Genomic DNA, 21,288 nt, shown 5'->3' on the forward strand with positions numbered 1-21,288 from the left:
TGGGGCCTTGGCGGCCAGATTTCCTCCTCCCCTGCTGGGCTAAAAGCACATTATTAACTCAAGTTGAAGAGCCCCTGGTGTTTGCACAAGGCCAGTGCCTGGGAATGAACACCAGGCTTCCTGTACCATCCTGCTCCCCACTTTGTCTGGAAGGCTTCTCACAAAAAAAGGTGGGGCTCGTCCTGCCTGAGCCCAACCTCTTCAGCCGCCACCACATAAAACATCCAAAGCGAGATTCTTCCTCATCTGATAGCTTCTGCCCCAACAAGAGGCCCAAATCAGGACACTCCCATCTCAACCAGACCCCATTGCATCATTCTGCCTGCTTGCAAAACACAACAGCCTTTGCCTGTCTGCTGCCCTCCCGTTTTTTGGGATGCCAACTTCACAACATGCCCCAGTCGGCATGGCTGTGTAATGCAGGGGCTGATGGGAGCCTGGCCATGCTGGCTGAGGCCGATAGACAATGCTGTGGAAAGCAACTCCTGGGAAAGTAGGAAGAGCCTGCTGGATCAGGCCAACGGCCCGTGTAGTCCGGCACCCTGTTCTCACAGTGGCCAACCAGATGCTTGCAGGAAACTCACAACAGCACTCTCCCCACTTGTGATTTCCAGCAACTGGTATTCAGAAGCATTACTGCTTCTACCTCTGGAGGCAGAGCATAGCCATCAGGGTAGTTACCCTTGATAGCTCCTCCATGAAGTTGTCCTCTTTTAAAGTTGTCCAAGTGGGCCATCACTGTCTTCGGTAGCAGCAAGTTCCATAGTTTCACTATGCGCCACTTGAAGAAATACTTTCTTCTATCTGTCCTGAATCTTCCAACATTCATGTCCACGAGTTCTAGTATGATGAGGGAGGGAGAAAAAACTGTTCTCCACCCACTTTCTCCATGCCATGCATCGTATTATAAACGTCCATCGTATCCCTTCTTTCTTGCCTTTTCTCTAAACCAAAAGTCCCAAACGCTGCAGCTTTTCTCATGGCACGTCCTCTTCCTGGCTTTCAAGACAGAATGCCCTGCATTCGTCTGACTTGCTTCTCCCTAAGCCTATTTCCTCTGGCTTTTGAGCCGCTCAGAAGATTTGGATCAGAGGCCACAAAAGGATGAAGAAATAAGAAGCCGGCCAACTGGGCTTCCAGGCCAACGGAACACGAGCTAATTAAGGGTCTTTGCTTGGCTCACAACACAGCCAGGAACAAAACACCTTCATCTGCGGTATAGATTTGCCCAAGGGAAGCTTGCTGGCTGTTCTTGGTTTCAGCAAGAGGCCACGAGAGATGGAGCAACTCAGAGCGCAGAGAACAGCAACTTTGCTGCAGACATGGAGACGGGGAGCACCAGGGAGGAATTAAGACCTTTAGAGGTCCTAAGCACTGAGAAGATTATGCTGCCCCCACATAGAGAGCTAAAATAAAAACAATACTGAACCGCAAAGTGTTATTTCTGAAATGGCACAAAACTTACATGCATGCTAAAACGTTTACATGCACTTATGTCCTGTGCAATTCATGGCCGGATCTGATTTCCTTGCATTATTTCAGTCTATGTTCGTAGGACACCCCCTTGGTTTAGGTGGGGATAAATGCGGTAATAAAAAGAGAACAGAGAGATTCAGAGGGTGGCAACACAAGAACAGGCCTTTTCTGTGGTGGCTCCCCATTTGTGGAATGTTCTCTCTGAGGAGGCTCACCTGGTGCCTTTGTTACATATCTTTAGGCACCAAGTGAAAACATTCCTCTTCACCCAGGACCTTGGCTGTTAAACAATCAACCGCCTTTTAAACAGGGGAGGGGGGGATTGTTTTGTTTGTTCTTATGTTATGTATTTTTGTGTTTTAAAACTGTAAACTGCCCTGTGATCCTAAGATGAAGGGCAGAATAATAATAATAATAATAATAATAATAATAATAATAATAATAATAATAATGGGTAAGAAAGTCTAACAAAGTTATTATTTTCCCCATGATGACTACCTCGATTTTTATTTTTTTGAAATGTCCAATTGTTTCCAACAAAAATTCTCATTTTTGTTTTGTGCTCTTGCTTTACTGGTGCCTTAAGGATGTTCCTAGTCTGCCTACTGAGTAATCCAGCACAGGGCAGTGCCAGTTTGAAGGGGGCGGGGGGAACGAGTATGTGCACATTTTTGTAAAAAAGGAAATCATGTTAGATGTGATGTGATGCAAACTCTGCTTCATTCTCCCCCAAATATAATTTCAGCTGCCACACTGAGCTTCTGGAAGAAACACCAAAGCTGCAAGTCTTTGGCTTTGTGCTTCCATTAAGACAGGTGTGTTTTCATCGCAAAAGACTTTACATGGCAGCAAGGCAAAAGTACTAGAGGAGAGGGTGTCCTGGTGGGTGTCCCAAGGGTTAAGCAGAGAGGCCAGGAGGGACTGCATTTGGCCCCCAGCTCCTCACCCCTGGTCTAAGGCCACAAGTTGCCTACACAGCCCTCAACACTGCCAGAGAAACTTAACAGTAAAACTTAACCAAGTCTTGCACTGTAGGGTCAGGAGCATAACTGCACAGGTAAGTGTGCATGTGTCATATGGCCTGCCTACTTTTTAATCACAGGTTTCAAGCATCCTATCCAAGGTGAAAGAGGGCCCTGCAGGGCCAGGCATGCCCAGCTGGCAAAGGGAGGTGCCCATGGTGCCTGAAGCCAGGCGGGCACAGCAGAGAGCGCGACGCAACATGTTGCCAGCTCAACTTTGCAAATCAGGAGTGATTTAGGTTTGGGGCATTGCCAACTCCACTTTGCCTTTTGCTCTGGGGCTTTTCATCACAAGCAGAGTCTGGGATTTTAGCATCACCTAAAGAGGTGAGCTTGAGCTTCCAAAAAGCTTTCAATGGAAGTTCCTCCCCCAAGCCTCCCGAGTTTGCTTAGCAGTCATGCAATAAGAGGAAAGGACCTCTTCTGGATCAGAAACTGGAAGCAGAGAGTAGGAACAAATGGGATAGTCCCAACAATATGGAGGGATGTAAAGAAGTCCCTCCATTCTATGGGAAGGGCTGCAGCTCAGTGCTAGAGAATCTGCCCTCCCAGGTTTAATCCTCGGCATCTCCAGATAAGACTGTGATTGTTCCCTGTCCGAAATCTGGGGAGCTGCTGCCTGCCATTGTAGACAATGTTGGTCTAGATGGAGCAATGGTCTGACACTGTATATGGCAGCTTCCTATGTTCCGGGCTCCTCCCTAAAGACTTGTGCTAGAACTTTAATTAACTGGGATATCCCAAGTGGAACAGAACCCAGTGCAGTTTGCATCTGGTGCTGGATTTAAACAGCACTGACTACAAGCCCACTTGCCAAGGAACACACAGAAGCATTGTAAGGTTCCTGACTGATAACCTGATAATACTAATAAGATCACAGGGCAGAATATGGATGCGCAACAGGCTCAAAGGCTTCAATTCTTCTGGCAGCCCAGTCTACAAGCCCCATGTCATTCCTGAATGATATTTCTGCTTTTGAAGATCACCACTGCTTTTCCTTGGGAAGGACCCAGAAGCAGGGCTCTGGTGTTTTCTAGTTTGCCCTTGCCATGTGTTTTGCTGCTGTAGAAATTGGAGTTCTTGGTGAAGTCCAGAAATAAACAGTAAATTGCAAGAACTCAGGCCAGGAGGAAGATGAATTTCAAGTAAGTCTTCAAAAGGTTTTATTTATGTAATGATAAGATGAATTCAAATAGGAATCAATTCCAGTATGATAGTGAGGCAAATAAAAATAAATTCCAGTGAAAAAATCCCAGGACAAGGCCCTGTTTCGACAATTCTTCATCAGCAATGTTTTAATGGTCAGAGTGTACCAAGTATGTTTGCCTCACTATCACACTCTGATTGCTGCAACTTCCCCATCTGTGTGACAGATGTGTAAAACACCATTTTAAAAAAAGACATTCAGCCAAAGTCACACACCTAAGCTTCCCATGAAGAGCGACCAAAGCTAAGCACACTTGCAGCGTCCTTAAATGACCCTGCATCTGTTCAGCAGAAGCTCAGGAGAAGAGCCCCAGAAGATGGGAGAAAAATGGCTTTACTGTAAAGTTGGGTCTGACAGCTGACCTGAAAAATTATGTAGTTCAAAGACATGCAAAAGCAGTCAGAACTTAATTTTTTTCTTATTTAAACAGTTTAAATGCCTACAGTTGTCTCTAAGCAGTGTACAAAAATATAATATAGAAAAGATAAAAATTCATTGAAACTGTGACATCAATTAAAATGCCAGTGCTGAATAAAACGTTTTCAGTAGATGCCAGAAGTTCAACAGGGAGCTGTCCTGTCTGAACTCAACTGGAAAAGAGATCCGCAAAATCAGGCCCATGATCCTGAGCACACAGCTTCTGCTGGATATGAGCCATACGTCTGAGCCACGGGGGACCACTAACAGACCTCAACGATCAGGCAGGGATGTAAGGGCTTGGGCTGCCCTTGAAATATCCTGGACTCAAGCTGTTAAGGGACCTGTAGCTGAATACAAGAACAATGAAGCTGGCCCAGCAGCATGCAGGCAGCCAGTGCAAGCTTTTGAGTACCGGAGTTATGTGCTGGCAACAGTGCATCCCCATCAACTGTCTGGCCAAAGCATTTTCCACCAGCTGGAACCTCTGGACCAGGCCCAAGGTTAGCCCCGCATATAGAACATTGAAGTTACCAATGCATGAATTGCTGTGGCCAGGCCATCCCTGTCCAAGCCAACTTAGTAGAAGAAGAGGTGGGTTTTTATGCATCTTTGCCATTACAAATTTTGATGCTAATGCTTCCTTTAGCAGTTACTCACTGGGGCACTGAAAACACAAAAGGTGCACATTTTACTGGAAAGATCTCTGTTTCCAAAGGCAGATGGGAATAGGTTATTGTCCCCAGCCCCCCAGCCCAATTATCTAGAGCTGCACAAGGCCTTTGGGTACTCCTCCCTTTGTAAGTGGTAACCGGAGAAAAGACTCCTGCTATGGAATGCTCCCCACAGAGCCAAGTGCATCAGCATCATTTTGTCAGCGGATCAAAACTATTCCATTTACTGGGGTCAGGACTAGGGAACTTGCAGCCCTCCCATTGTTTTTGGACTCCAGCTCCCATCAGCATGCAGAAGGAAGGATGGAAGTTGTAGCCCAGGATCATGTGGCTCTTCTGGTTGGGGCTGATGAGAACTGTACTCCAAAGCATTTGGAGAGCACCAGGGTTGGCAAAGGCTGTTTTGCAAGCAGGAAAAATGGTGCAGTGCTGATCCAGAGAAGATGGGAGTGCCCTGATTGAGGCTTCTGTTGAGGTATAGTGAGAGAAAAGCCATGAGGTGAGGAAGAATCTCATTTTGGGGGTTTGATGTGGTGGCTGAGAAAGCTGGGCTGGGGCAGGACAAACATCTGGAGGGAAGAAGGCTAGCAAAAGTTGGATTAGGATCTGCCTGCATACTTAGTTATTCTGTTCTTGCTACTTTGTTATTAATTTATAGCTCTTCTTTGATGCTATATTATTGTATTTGATAGTTTCAAGGTTGTTTTAATGGCTATTTTGTGCATATAATGTTAAAGACATGTGAACCACCTCAACCAAGGTTTTTAATATAAAATGCATTAAATGCCCATTAAAAACAAAAAAAAAATCAAATCTGTGAATCGCTTCTTGCAACTGTGAAGTACAGCCCATTAAGGGGCGAGATTGTAAACCCAACAAACAGACCAAATGGCTCTTAACCAGACAACACAGTTCTCCCTTCATTCTCTATGCACAGCATGTGCAGGGTACCTTTTTTGGGTTGCATCCTGTGCACAAAGCGAGAGTTCTGTGATGGTAGAGCACAAGAACGCAGAACCTGTCATCATGTGCAGAATTCAGAAGCTGAGTGTCTCAGGGTGTTGATCTTGTTAGAAAAAAGGAACCAACTCCCTAGTTCTTATTGATGCACACAGGTAATGGGGGGGGGGGGAGTGCGTTAGAAACACAAATGTCAACTATTTCAAAATCTACAGCTGGTTTACAGCTGTGAGCCTGCAGAATTCTTGCTTGCATAACCATGACCTGAGATGCAGAGAAGACCTTTGAGGCAGATTCCTGTGGGTAAGAAAGGAATCTCTGGAGATATTAAAGGAGGGCTATTATTAGCATAGAGCCCAAAAGGTGATGCCGGCATTCCATGGCCATTAACGACAGCCCACCTTGAAGGAGGAAATAAGCTGAGCGAAGCACCCTATGCAATATGGAAGGGGTGGGAAGAAGAAAAAAGTGTGTTTTGCAAGCACAGAGGGCCACCAGGCGTGACTTGTGCGTGGAAGATCACCACTGAAAAACTACCCAAAGGTCACAAGGCAATTACAGGGGGAGGCAGTAACAGGAGAAGAGGGAAAGGAAAAATAATATCTTGCAAGTTCCGAAGAGGGCAAAGAGAAGTGGAGAATTCTTTCTGAATCCTTTGTTGTTAAACAAGTGTCCCTTATATTGCTCCAGAATGAAGGGGCTCCCCCCCCAACAACCTTCTGTTTTGTTTTACAGAAGGAGGAATTCCTCCCTCAAAAGTTCCCATCCGCTTCTTATCCGTTTATCAAAAAATACTGAAAACTGCTGAGCAGAGAGATCTGTGCTGACACCAGCCAGGTCCGGGTTGGCAAGACATTTTGAGAGTTTGTGTCACGAGGCTCTGCCATTTAGAGGGAAACAAACACAATTAACAAAGTTAGCTTTATTCTTTTAAAATGCTGAGATGTTAAGAAAGGAAGGAAGAAAATCTTTCAACTTAAGAGACGGGCTCTCGGGAGGAGTGAACGAATCTGCCGCCCATCTCTCTCAAAAAAAATACCCTTTGCGTCTTCATTGGACAGAACTGCTTCATTAAGCTCCATTTATTTGTTTGCATTTCTAGGCCGCTTGTAAACTGCAAGATGCTTGAAAGCAGCTTGTGAAGTTAAGCACACACAAAAATGGAACAAAAATAAACAAGAGTGTGAAAGACAGAGAGAGCAGCAAAACAAATCTCCATTTGTAAACACACAAACACACACAAAAAAACTTGAAGATCAGGGCTGTAACTAAAAAAAAATTCATTTAGACCTTCCTGTCCCTAACAAAATAAGAATAGAACAGCCATGGTTATGGCTACCAACGCCTACTAACCGGGGATGGGAAAGTGTGTGTGTGTGTGTGTGTGTGTCATCCAATTAAGCTGAAAGCCGTAAGATCCAGGAGACACAAAATGCAGGACTTCTTCAGACACAGGTCAGCTATGGCATTTGCTCCCACAAGATGCAGCAATGGCTACCAACTTGGGTGGCTTTAAGAAGACAAATTCGTGGGAGGTGAGGCTATCTGCTAACCCTGATGGCTGCTGTCGCACCTCTACTGTCAGAGAAAGAGAGCCCCTGAACACTAGTTGCTGAAAATCTTAAACTGCACTCTGGGTCCCACTAGTGGATTCCCCACGAGTAATCTGGTTGGTCACTGTGAGATCAGGATGCTGGACTGCCTGGGCCTCTCACCTGATCCAGCAGGGCTCTTAAAGGGTTTGTTTTTGACCAGAAACATAAGCACATGCACCATGGAGGTCATACAAGGGCCCGGAACGTACCTAGGCGTTGGTAGGGAAAAGCTGAAAGATGGCAAGATGGGAAGCAAGGTCTCTGCTGAGGGCTACTGACAAGCTTCTGGGTTTGTACGGAAGAAAGCAAGCCCTTGAGATAACCCCAGAGCCAAATTGTATGCCTGAATTCCTGGAAACCTACATTACTCCTATGTTACCAACACAGAAAGCTGCCTTATATTGAGCCAGTCCACCAGTTCAGCTAGCTCAGCATAAACTCTACATTGATTGACAGGAGCTTTCCAGGATTTGGGCAGGAGGAGTTTCCCAGCCCTACCTAAAGACAGACACCAGCACTGAACATGGGCATGCAAAGCAAGTGTTGTTAAAATTACAAGCACCTATTTCCTGGACTTCTAGCATCCTGTGACAATCAATCCTCTATATGTACCTCTTTTGATTGAGGTGAGGGGCAACAGCCCCCTCCTTGCTTTCTAGATTTCCCCAAAAGGACAGGAGGGGGCGCAGTTTCCTCGTGAAGACTGTCCTGTACTGACAGCCCACAGATGTCATTCGCCTGCCTGCATCTCTCTTCTGGGAGTCAAATATCCAGCAAGTGGGAGTGGAAGGGGTGTGCTTGTGTGTGCTATTTTGCACCAAGCAAGCCCCACCGGCTGGCGAAAACACACAGAAGGGAAACACCATCCCGGCATTTGATCTCCTCTCCTAGACAAGCAGTGAAAGCAGAAACAGGCTGCCACAAGCCATGTGACCAGCCTGCCTGGATCCCTGTTGAATGAGGGGATGGCTCAGGTGCCCAATACGTCCTGCCATGCTAAAAAACAACAGCAATACAGGCAGGAAGGGCAGTGGGTACATGCAGTCAAGAGGACAAGATCTGGGCCAAGGGTCAAGGGGAAAACTTGGCTCTTCCCAAGCGACTCTCGATTCACAAAAGGCTGGTGTGGGGCAGAGACCACAGCAAATGTGGAAGGAAGATAAAGGCTGTCAAGGGTCGCTCATCATTAGGGATGCGGGAGACATTTGATGCTGTTTGCATTTTAATGAGCTAATACCTAATTTGCACACCTTGAACCAATATGCAAAACCAGAACGCACCACACTTCAACATTTGTACTCTGAATTTTTTTGCAGTCCAGCAATCATGTGTACAAAAATGTGTGTGTCGTGGGGAAATGTGAGTAAAAATGCATGCACTTTGTGAGTGTAACAGACAGGAATGCCTGACATTAGAGGAAATTGCTTCCAAAATCTGTATATTAGTCAAAAAACTGTATACAAAAATTGTCTCTATTCGGAAAAATTCACACTGAAAATGCTAACTTTCCTGAGTGACAATACAGAGAACTGAATTTTAAGATTAGAAAAATGAAGAAGTGTGCATGCACACGAAAGCTCATACCTATGACAAACTTAGTTGGTCTCTAAGGTGCTACTGGAAGGATTTTTTTATTTTGTTTTGACGGCGTCAGACCAACACCTACCTGTAACTAGAAAAATGAGAAACAGAGAGACCAAATGTGCCATGGACGTCTCTGTGCAAATGAAGCTTTCACTAGCATTTTATATCCATGAATGTTAGGAGTAGCTGCAGCTGCTGAATTTCTTCTTTCTGAAAGCTTGTCCTGAGCATCTGGTCAGATCTCAGAACTACCAAATTGCCCAAGTGAAAGATGCGCTGTTTCCTGGAACGTTTCTCCTATTTTTTGCAAGTACCTAAGAAAATGCAGTTTTGTTTTCCCTGGACCATAATGAGGGCAATCAAGTCTAGTCTCAAATAGAAGAAACAGGGGGGGGGCTGTCTGCATTGGCAGGCCTTGGGGTCCAAAATTCCAGCACTGCAGTACATGACGCCAAAATCTGGTGCCCCCACCTCTTGTCTTCCATTCTACATCATAGTTGTTCCATGCCAAGTGCAACTAAAGTGGCTGCACTCCCCTAAATCTGCCTCCCTTTCCTGGAGCTTTTGGAGCTGCGGACAGCGAAATCACGTACAATATTTAAAGCTGTTCTGCCTCTGCTGCTAGAGCCAGAATTTGGGGGAAGCCCTCCCTAACCACCCTACCCCTTTACCACCTTCTTCTCCACTTCCATCCTGTTTTTTGAAGAAGCAAAACACACACACTCACGTTTCCCCAGCTGGACGAAGCCCAGGATGATGATCAAGGCGAGAGCCAAGAGCTTGGCAGCCGCGAAGCCATCTTGGACGCGGGTGGCGGCCTTCACACTGTAGCAGTTGACAGCTGTGAGCAGCACTGAAAAGGAACAGATCAGATGGGTTAGTTCAGTGTTGGAGTAGGAGCTTCGCAAGCCACCCTCTTTTTTACAAACAGGAAAAGAAACCCACCAATCTGAAGACTGAGGGCAAGGCACAGCTGTTTTCTTGCAGAGTTTGGCCCTTTAAGGAATGCCATATTCAGCACAACTCTCCTCCCCCACCCCATCATCTGCTGGAGTTGCACCTGCAAAGCACAGTCTGGGATCTGTGCAAATGGATCCAGGCCAATGAATATCCCTTTGCCCACACCAGGAAAAACACACACACATACAAAAATAAATGAGACCTGCACTACTCTCGCTAATGCATGGATGCACTTCTGCAGCCAAACTTTTGGGAAGCTTGTGGTTGCTAGGACTCCACTTGGCAGACTGCTTCCTCTGAAACTGTCTCCACTATAAATGCATCCATGCCGCCGGCACCCAAACACAAAGAAACAGGCACACTCCTTCCAATTCTATTTTCCTCTAGAGTGCAGTCTGGTAAGAGAGGGTGAGCTTCTCCACCTGAAGGCTGGAGGCAACCAGAGGTTTGCTCTTTTTCCCTCTCAAAGGGAAAGCCTAGAGAGCTCAGCCTCTTCTCCAGCTGGGGAGCTCTGGAGGGAGACTCTAGGGAAGCAACAGACATTGCACTGGTTCCTTTTCAGAATATTCTGACTGAGGATGCAAGAAGAGCCTGGCTGCTAGATCAGCATCCCTTCTAGCCCAGCATCCTCTTCTCACCAGGTGCCTCCGAGATGCCCACAAGCAGGACCAGAGCACAAGAGCACTCTCCCCACCTTATTTTTGGTTTCATTGTTTTGCACTGAAGTTAAGCTGGTAACTGTTTTAAAAACAACAACAACACACAAGGAAACTGCGAGCCACTTTGGGGGCCCTTCGGGGCTCATCCTGCAGCATATAAACGTGAGAAAGAAGAGTGAGGACTTTTCTCCAAACTATGCCTGCATCTCTCTGCTGCCACCCAGCTCTTCCCTGGCCCATCTCCACCCCAGTCTCCCTCATATCACACCCTGGCCTCTAATGCAGACTTGCAAAGGCTCTCTGCAAGGACAGGGCCACATGGATGATCTATGAGCAGCAATGCCTAGCACAGTTCTGGGTACAAAAAAAACCCCTAACACTCCCCCACAAGCAGATGTTCGCATCCTAAGGCAGAAGCAACAGTATCACTCAAAACATATGCTCACAGCTGCAGATTCTGAAACACAGGGGAGGATGCTACCTCCTTCCTAACTGGGGTGTTTTCCCGTCAAGTAAGGTTAGGGGGGGGGGAACAGCATCTTTTTGATGCAATAACACATGGTGAATAGGGGAAACTCAAGCTACACTCAAAATGCTTGCTATCCAGGAAGTCCTAGTCAGGGTTCCCCCCCCCCTAGTGAATGAATGAATGATTCAACTTCCTTGCAGATGATTCAAAGCTAGGACAAGCAAGAGAGGAGGACAGTTGCATCATTCACACCTAACAGTTCCTTCGCCCATTTCAGTAGGTGCCACCTCCAGAGCCACCGATTGGCCCTGCAGCAAGGAAGAGGCAGCAACCCGAGAAGCCGGAAGCTCCTTTGCATAATCCCCTCTCCACCCCCATATTGTATTTGCCTGCAAAGCTGCTGTCGCCTCCTTCGGTAGGGTGGGGGCACCCAGCATCCCCTTGCAGAGTGTCAGTCACTGCCTTATCTAGAGGACGCTGGCTATGTTTGCATCACGCTTTTATTAAAATGTTTGCACACTATGAGAATGCAAGCGCACAGGAGTGTGAGAAAGACCATCCCCCCCTTGAGGCTAGAGCAGTGCGGTTTTAAAACGTACACTGCATCTGCGCAACCTCCTCCCTGCAGAATACTGCCCTGTTTAACTTGCACGTTTAAAAACCTCCAGGGCTCAAGGCACACCAAGGTCTAGCCCTGGAACCTTTCCCAAGAACTCAGGGGGTGGGGCTTTATGCAACTCCGTCTCCCTCAGCTTAGCCTCAGTGCTCCTATCTGTAAACTGGGCGGTGTCAATACTGTCCCTACTTTACAGGGCTGTTGGTAAGGACTGCAAGCAAGGCAACACACATTACTTTGAAACACTCATTGAGTGATACGTCAGTGCCAAGAGGACCCTGGAGCATGTGCAGAGTGCATGTTTTCCTCGTCCCTGAGTAAACAGATTTGAACCATGTGCTTTAACATAGCATCCCTCCCAGTCTGGTCAGAACACCTGCACATCTAAGTATAGACATGAAGCGCAGCCAGACAGAAGCTTTCGAGGCTCATATACGCAGCAACAAGTAAACAGATACATTACATATGTTCAGCAGGAGATAATCTCAAACTCCCTACAAGACCAATGATGCAGGAAGCCAGATCTGCTAATTCAACATTTGAAGACAGCACTGCAAGATCCAGCAGGGCACCCCACACTTTGAGCTCAGACGTCCTAAGCTGGCAACGTACCTTTATTGCTGGCACCCTTGCCACTTTGGCACACTTTTAACTGGCTAACTGTGGCATGCGTAAAAACAGCAGAGAGGAAGGATGCCAAGAGGAGGCATCCTCAGTGGCTGCTTAAGCCTCACCCCCATGGGAGTGGCAAGCGGCCCAAAGGTTTTTGCTTTGTTTCTCCAGCCTTCTCCAACCTGGTGCCCTCCAGGTGTGTTGGACTACAACTCCCAGCAGCCACAGGATCATACACTCATGCTGGCTGGAGCTGGTGGGAAGCGTAGTCCCGACACATATGGAGGGTACCGGATTGGGATGGCTGCACTACTCCATTTGTTTTGCAAGGTGACATTCATAGAACCACAGAACTATAGAGTTGGAAGGGCCCCCAAGGGTCATCTAGATCAACCCCCTGCAACGCAGGAATCTCAACTAGATCATACGTGACAGGTGCTTTAAAACCTCCAAGGAAGGAGAGTCCACTACCTCTAGTGGAAGTCTGTTCCACTGTCAAACAGCTCTAACTGTCAGAAAGTCATTGTTCGATTGGACTTATCCCCAAGTAAATGTGCAAAGGAATGCAGCCTTAAAAAGTGTTCTTTGTGTAAGGAAGAGTCTCTGCACTTTGATAAATAATAAAACTGTATTTTATAAATAATCCCACAGTTCTGTATGCTGTGCATTTTGAAAACAAACTTCTATTATGTCACCTAACGCAGCAACTTTTAAAAAGTTTATAGAACCTTACTGGGGCAGCAGGGGAGGTTTTAGTTACAAAATTTTGCTGGTAATGAGCGGCTCCTTCAGTCCCTAAATTTTAGAAGTTCCCACTATGAACAGATAAAGCGAGACCAAGTCACTGTACACAGAAGCCATTTTAAGATGAGAGAGAGAGATTCATTATCTTCCACATAGTAACTTATTTGTGTACAGTATCTCTCTTTCTAGGCCTGCACAGGACCCAAATTTGTCACTTTCAAGACACATAAGAAGTTTTTTAAAAATCATCAGACTGCTTGGGAAGAAGAGAAGACGGTGGCAATATCAGAACTCACTAGCAGGATTCTGAGTGAAAGATAGGGGTTATCAGCACAGAGCAAAGCAGTAGCAGAAAACGCGTCAAGGAAAGGAGTGTGTTTGTGTGTAATGCGTAAGTGACTTGACTCCACCTCCCTCCCTCAAATTGGCAAAACAGAATTCTTCCTACAGTCAGAAGCCCACTCAGAAACAGCGTCCCTCCCCCCCAAAAGATACACAAATGCATGGTGTTGCCTTGCACTGAGTCAAAGAACATTGAAGAAGAAGAAGAGGAGTTTGGATTTGATATCCCGCTTTATCACTACCCGAAGGAGTCTCAAAGCGGCTAACAATCTCCTTTTCCCTTCCTCCCCCACAACAAACACTCTGTGAGGTGAGTGAGGCTGAGAGACTTCAGAGAAGTGTGACTAGCCCAAGGTCACCCAGCAGCTACATGTGGAGGAGCGGAGATGCGAACCCGGTTCCCCAGATTAGGAGTCTACTGCTCTTAACCACTACACCACACTGGCTCTCAGTGTGTCCAAACAGCTTGGTACTGCCTACTCCAGGGGTAGGCAACCTCAGGCCCGCAGGCCGGATGCGGCCCAATCACCTTCTCAATCCAGCCCACGGACGGTCCAGGAATCAACGTATTTTTACATGAGTAGACTGTGTCCTATTATTTAAAATGCATCTCTGGGTTATTTGTGGGGCCTGCCTAGTGTTTTTACATGAGTAGAATGTGTGCTTTTATTTAAAATGCATCTCTGGGTTATTTGTGGGGCATAGGACTTTGTTCATTTTTCCCCCTTCAAAATATAGTCCGGCCCACCACATGGTCTGAGGGACAGTGGACTGGCCCACGGCTGAAAAAGGTCGCTGACCCCTGGCCTACTCTGACGGGCAGCAGCTTCCCAAGGTTTCAGGGAGAGGGAGGTATTCCTCTGCCACACCACTCTCACGTAACATGCCAGGGACAGAACACAGTGTTATAAGAAAACAAGATAATGTGTGCTTGCAAAGCAGGAACTCTGCACATGAGCCTCTGTTACAGTCCCTCCAGGAGGAAGGAAGCTGCTCTTTTCTTGCTTGATTTCATGCATGAGAGTAAAATGGAAGCCAAAGCTCACACAGCTCTTCGTTTCAGCAACCTCCCATTAATAAATAAATAAATAAATCTTGTTTTGCCATATTCAGCACTGAGCATTTAACGATTGTTGGGCAAGGTAGCCAGCCCAGCGTAGTCAAACAATGCAAGCAACAAGTTCCCTAAAACCACAAGAGGAACGGGGTGGGGGTGTATTAAGCCAAAGCAGCCCCCCATCTGCCTCCCAATGGTGTTTTTTTAAAAGCAATAGAATAACTGCTTCCTATTGGTTATAGAGTCTTCTGCAATATGGCCGTTTGTAGATGGGACAGTGGAAGAATCTACCTTTGAATGTGGTAGCCTCTCCTTCCTTAACTTTGATTCAACAGAAATTGGTCAAATCTGCTGGCTGTCCAACAACTGCTTCTTACACGTGATCCTCTTTCAGGAGCTTCCCCCACATAGGGACCCACATCCTTTCCAGGGCGCCATGAATGAGGAACCAAAACAGTACCAGAGCCGGATGAAAGAACTGATGCAATGCAGGGTTCTGAAACCAGGAACGGAAGCCAGAGAAGAATCCCAACAGCTAGGAAGGAGCGGAAAATACGGCATACTGTACTAGATAGGTGTAAAAAAAAAATCAAAATCAAATGGAAGAGCAAGTAAGGAGGCTAGTTGCAGTGATAGTACACCCATAAAGTAAGGTGATGCTGCAGAATGGCAGAAAAGCAGAAGGCCTCAGCAAAAGATTAGCCTACTAAGAGGGTTTGCATCTACCACAACAGACAACAGGAAACTGAACTTGTGCAGTGGGTGCAGGTAGGTAGCCGTGTTGGTCTGGATCGAAGTAAAATAAAAAAATTCCTTCAGTAGCACCTTAAAGACCAACTAAGTTTTTATTTTGGTATGAGCTTTCGTGTGCATGCACACTTCTTCAGATACAGTGAAATGGAAGTTTCCAGGCACTTATGTAGAGAAGGGGTGGGGAGGGGTGGGGATGGGGAGGGGGGATCACTCAGAAGGGTGGTGGAAATGGGTGATTGACTGACTGATAGCTGTTGATGACCGCAAACGACTGCAAATGGTTTTGCATGAAAAAGCAAGGGTTGAGATGGCTGAAGATCGCTTATCATGTATAATGAGATAAGAATCCGATATCTCTGTTCAAACCAGGTCCCTCCATGGTTTTGAGCTTGGTGATAAGTTGCAATTCAGCAACTTCTCTTTCCAGTCTATTTCTGAAATTCTTTTGTAGTAAGACAGCTACTTTGAGATCTTGTATAGAATGTCCTGGGAGATTGAAGTGTTCTCCTACTGGTTTTTCTGTCTTCTGGTTCCTGATGTCAGATTTATGTCCATTTATCCTTTGGCGTAGGGTTTGGCCTGTTTGTGGGTGCAGTTGCTGTTTTGGGGTTGTTGTTTTTATGAAGACAGGTTGCCTGCCTTTCCAAGAAATGCAAGAACAGGTTTTGCAGGCAGTGGGTTTTGGAAGCCCACTCATTTATAGGAATTGGTCAACGGAGGAAATCTCCATGGAAAAATGGAAATGAGAAAGCCCAATGGTTCTCCAGGAAAAAAGTATGCCATGGCTCGGTGGTAGGGCATCTGCTTTGTACCCAAAAGGTCCCAGGATGAAGCCCAAGAATGTCACAGACCCTGCAGAACAGTTTCTAGGCAGTGCCACTGATCCTGAGCTAGGTAGATTAATTGACTTGACTCTGCATGATGCATCTTCCTCCGTAGCAATGCTTCTTTTCACGTAAGAGGCTTGATCACTTTTGTATGGTCGACGTCAGGGGCTTTTCAACTCCCCCACCCCCAAGACCAGCAGAAAATTGCTGAGGGTCTTGGTGGACCAGTTAATAATTTGTCTGCCTGTTACAGTGGTACCTTGGTTTAAGAGCAGCTTAGTTTATGAACAACTTGGATTAACAACGCTGCAAACCCGGAAGTAGGTGTTTTGGTTTGTGAACTTTGCCTTGGAAGCAGAACATGTCCCGCTTCCTGTTGAGTGTGTTGAGTCCCCTGCTGCTATGGGAAAACACGCCTTGGTTTAAGAACGCTTTAGTTTAAGAACGGACTTCCAGAATGGATTAAGTTCGCAAACCAAGGTACCACTGTATAGCAACTGTAATGTGCTATGCTAAAATGCTGCATGCTTTTAAACTGTATTTTTATGCATGCCATCTGAATGAAACTCACATGATGGTCCACGGATCACATTATGAGAATCGCTGGTCTACACCATGTGGCAAGGAAGCCAACACTATGAGCTACCAAAAGATGTCAGATACTTCTGAAATTCGGTCAGACTTGCCACAGTCTTCACCACCTTTGTAGCATCTTGTGGGTGTTCGCTCAGAGTACTGTTTACATCCCAGATTTGGAGCTGGCTTCTGCTCTTAAATGACTGCTTAACAGCTCTTACTGCTATGCTTCTTTTAAAATACGAACACATGTCTCACTCGCAGGGTACAGTATCAGAAGAAGTATCGCTTCTCATCTCTCATGCACATATGAGTGAATGCTTATTTGAAGCTGCCGCATGCCATTTGGAGTTTTCAGTAAGTATTTCCATTTCAGAACAAAAATCTGCTGCCTCGTTTAGATTGCAGAGTAACCTTTCAGTTTGGTGCAGGTGGTGCTGTGGGTTAAACCACTGAGCCTAGAGCTTGCCGATCAGAAGGTCGGCAGTTTGAATCCCCGCGACGGGGTGCGCTCCTGTTGCCCGATCCCTGCTCCTGCCAACCTAGCAGTTCAAAAGCACGCAGTGCAAATAAATAGGTACCGCTCCGGCGGGAAGGTAAATGGTGTTTCTGTGCGCTGCTCTGGTTCGCCAGAAGCGGCTTAGTCATGCTGGCCACATGACCCGGAAGCTGTACACCGGCTCCCTCAGCCAGTAAAGCGAGATGAGAGCTGCAACCCCAGAGTCGTCCGTGACTGGACTTAACGGTCAAGGGTCCCTTTACCTTTACCTAACCAGTTGGTTTAAAGTGTTTATTTTTTTATGAGCGATTTGAATTGATTTGTGAACTAAACACTTCAGTTGTGGCATTAGAGAGAAAACCGACCAATGTTAGGAAGCACACCAGAGATTAAAAGGTTGGACCTTCCATCCCAGCAAGTACAAGTTCTAGGAAGCTGCAAGACCCCACACTCTGCTTTGCTGTACAACTGTCCCAATATATTAACTTTGTTTTCATCCCTTGTGACCCAGTTTATAAATGAAGGAATATGCAGCTGTCCCATACGGGGATTGAACCTGCAACCTTGGCGTTATCGGCACCATGCTCTAACCAAATGAGCTATCAATGAAGGTGACTGAATCTCATTAGCCAGCTTGCGAAGCTAAAACAACCGCATTTCCACTTTGCTAGCCTCACCTTGGTAACTTTGCCAAAAGAAGAGGCTTCTTCATCCCAGGCCCAGTGTTATTCATTATCTATCATTTAGAATAGATAGCAAAGGATGCTTCCTACACTGTAAACATACTCAGGAAACAGCAAATCTTCTCACAGCCACACAGTGAATGAGAGGAGCCTGTATTCCTATGATCTGAAGCTCCACTTCCGAAAGGACAAAAAACCCACCCCCACCAGGATGGGTAGTTATGGAGCGTGTCCTTCCACAGAGGCTAGGGAGCCTGATGTCAGGAAAAGCAAGTGGTGCTTTTGCAAACACAGCGCAGCTGTAATTGAGCGAGGGTACTGAACCATTTCTGCAAGCCAAAAAACCAAAGGCAGGTCTGATATGACCACACTTCATAGCTTGGAGTAATTGCAACAGACAAATCTGGTTAAGTTTGGTGGCCAAAGGGATTAAGAAGCTTGAGCCAGACACCTGAAGTTGAAAAAGCAAGGAGAGTTGAAAGCAGGTTATGCATTTCCACAAGATGCAGGCGGAAGAAAAATATGCTGCTACCAAGAGGCACTCAGTGAAACAGTGAACACTAGACCCCTCTTGGGGCATGCAGCAAGACTGTCTTGACTTGCAGCTCAATGAGAAAGCTCTATCCTGCATCCCTATGCTCCACACATTACTGGGCTGTAGACTGAGGCACAACAGGGGTTCCCCAGATGACTGCAGCTTGGTTGATGCAGGGAGAGATGGTCCTTCAGGTAGCATAGTAACAAGCCAAAAAGATTGTGGCAAGGTAAGCTCTTCTTACCTTGGGACGTGGGTGGCGCTGTGGGTTAAACCACAGAGCCTATGGCTTGCCGATCAAAAGGTCGGCGGTTCGATTCCCCGCGACGGGGTGAGCTCCTGTTGCTCGGTCCCAGCTCCTGCCAACCTAGCAGTTCGAAAGCACGTCAAAGTGCAAGTAGATAAATAGATACAGCGGGAAGGGTAAATGGTGTTTCCGTGTGCTGCTCTGGTGCGCCAGAAGCAGCTTTGTCATGCTGGCCACATGACCTGGAAGCTGTACGCTGGCTCCCTTGGCCAATAACGCGAGATGAGCGCTGCAACCCCAGAGTCGGTCACGACTGGACCTAATGGTCAGGGGCCCCTTCACCTTTTTAAGCTCTTCTAGGAGATGAGGTGAGTGGTCAAGGCAGCACCACACAAAGAAAGATAAACGCAAGACAAACAGGAGTCAGGCACCTACAGCATCAAAAAGCATTCTTAGAGTAGAGGTTGGCAACTGGCAGCCCTCAAAGCAAAACTGTTCTTGGACTGGAACCATTTGGCACCCAAACCTCTAAACGTTTTTTTCTGGCCTGCTTAACCATATTTCTTGAAAGGAGAGGAGGAATCCACGTCTCACATGTTCCTCTCTTCCTCCCCATTGGTGGCAAGAGGGTGGCAGGGAGACAAAAAGGCCACTTTGGGGGGTCCTGACCAAACACACATAAATAACCTAGTTAAAAACCAGGACCCTAGGAGATTACTGGCTTGCAGTGGGAAAGCTCACATCTCCAAGGCATCAGTAGCAAATGGGCACTGCTGCAGGTGGTTATGTTGATGCAAAACCCTTCAGGATCTGGAGGGCAGCTCTCAATCAGGGGACGCCTGGTCCAGCCAAGCAGCTAAAGGACCAATGCTCAGAGTCAACTGAGCCCCTAATATGGTCAAAGCAGCACCATTGCTCCCTGGAAACGCACAAATATTTATGATCCTCAGTGTAGCGGAGCAAGCACTGAGCCACCACACAAGCCCTGAATTGTGCAAACAGGGGAGATTACGGGTGCAACTTGGATCCTGCCTCTGCAGAGAGGCATGAAAAGCACGTTAAGAGAGTCAGGTTGAAAAAGTACAAGAAAGGGGACTGTTTGAGAAGTTGCTCCCAAGTACAAACTTTGAATGCAGGTAGGCAGCAAAAGACTTGAGGGACTGAAGGTGTGTGTGTGTGTGTGTGTGTGTGTGTGTGTGTGCTTGTGCGCCTATCTACAAGGAGGTGCTAAGTAATGTTGGGGAGGGGGAAAGGAGAGAAAAACAGAGAGAGCTCAGCTTACACTACATTTCTTGGGGAGCCCAGGGCTTTCAAGAAACCAACGAACACAGAAGCACTTAAGTTCTTTTGCAATAAAACTAAATGGTCTCATCCCACCTTTCCTCCAAAGAGCTCAGGGGTATCCCATTTTATCCTCACAACAACCCTGCAAAGTAGGCTAGGAGCTGAAGGAGACATACTCAAGGCCATCCAGAGAGCTTCGTGGGTGAATGGAGATTTGAACTCAACTCTCCCCTGCAGAATCAAGAGATTTGAGAGCACTGAATAACTTTAATAAATAAATAACTCAAATCCAAACTTCATCCGCTACACCGGACTGCCACTTGGTCAGGTGTGCTCTGGTGTTCAAGTTACTTCAGTCCACTCTCACTTTTGCACAGATATGATAAAGGCAATCAAACTCAAAATAATAACACTTACTTGTATGTTTCCCCCCCATGCAATTAAAACTATTTAGTTTAATTAATTCAATGAAATTGATGAGCGTAATGCACTGATACAAGCTTTTTGATGTCTGATAGTCATTTGCACTTCCAGTGCCCCCTGCCTTAGTGCTCCCCCCAGGTAATCCCATTGCCCCCCTGGAAGCAGTTCCTAGCCACTGGTCTAGACCCCCTTTTTAAAGCCATCCAAGCTGGTGGCCACAGCTACATCTCAGGGGAGCGAGTTGCATGACTTAACTATGGCACTGGGTGAAGAAGCTCCTCTTAACTTTGATTTAGAACCCTGAAGTCTGTTTTGCTCCTTGAAAAGGGAAGGTCCCGGCAAGCAGACTTGTGACGGATGGATTTACCAGCAGCGCCGAGAGCTCTGGAAGAACGTCCTGGATTTCGAAAGTATAAACAGTGCAATCTTTAGCGTTTGCCATTTATCATCGTCTGCTCATCCAATTGGAGCGAGGAAAAGATATACTGCAAATATAAAGCAGCCAATTCTAAGCAGTTGGAGCAAACATTTCTCAAGCGAGCCAAACCCTCTGGATCAAAACTGTTTCCCTCAAGTGCTTTGAACCCTTTGCCCTAGATTTGCTCCCACCCTGGGCAAAAAAAGCTGGCTTTGTTGAAGGCAAGGAAGATTTCAAAGGTGCGTTCACACGAAACCATCTGGAGCACAGATCAAAACATTTCTGAAGCTCAGTTTTGCAAAACTCTCCTCTCCCTCCCGATGATATGTCAGAGCTGGGTCAGCAACTGGCAGCCCCTGGGCACAATCCTGCCCAAGTAAAAGCCACCAGCTAGCCTCCCTAAAGACATAAAACACACTCTCATTCCTGTGTAGCCAGCGGCCAGCCAATTCTCCCACCCAGGCAGCTGTCTGCCATCTTTATTATTGTTCAGCCAAGCCACCAAGTGGCCGGGCAGGGGGTGGGGGAGGTGAAGCAAGCCTTGAACTGGAAAGAGAGGAGAGGGGGGGAAACCGGAGAAGTCACGTGCCTAGTTGCTGGGCAACCACACAATTGTCTCCCATTGATTCCTGTTAGAATCCAGCAGCAA

At 46.7% G+C, this 21,288-nt stretch overlaps 1 protein-coding gene across 1 annotated transcript in view; it reads right to left on the reverse strand.

Annotated features, from left to right (window-relative positions):
* Positions 1-21,288, reverse strand: part of SLC7A5 (solute carrier family 7 member 5) — a 49,576-nt gene that overhangs the window by 20,556 nt on the left and 7,732 nt on the right. The window contains exon 2 of the mRNA XM_035117901.2: positions 9,663-9,788. Within this exon, the coding sequence (XP_034973792.1) occupies positions 9,663-9,788 (126 nt within the window). The remainder of the gene's footprint in view (positions 1-9,662; positions 9,789-21,288) is intronic.

The sequence above is a fragment of the Zootoca vivipara genome, chromosome 6, assembly GCF_963506605.1.
Source record: "Zootoca vivipara chromosome 6, rZooViv1.1, whole genome shotgun sequence".
Lineage (NCBI taxonomy): Eukaryota > Metazoa > Chordata > Lepidosauria > Squamata > Lacertidae > Zootoca > Zootoca vivipara.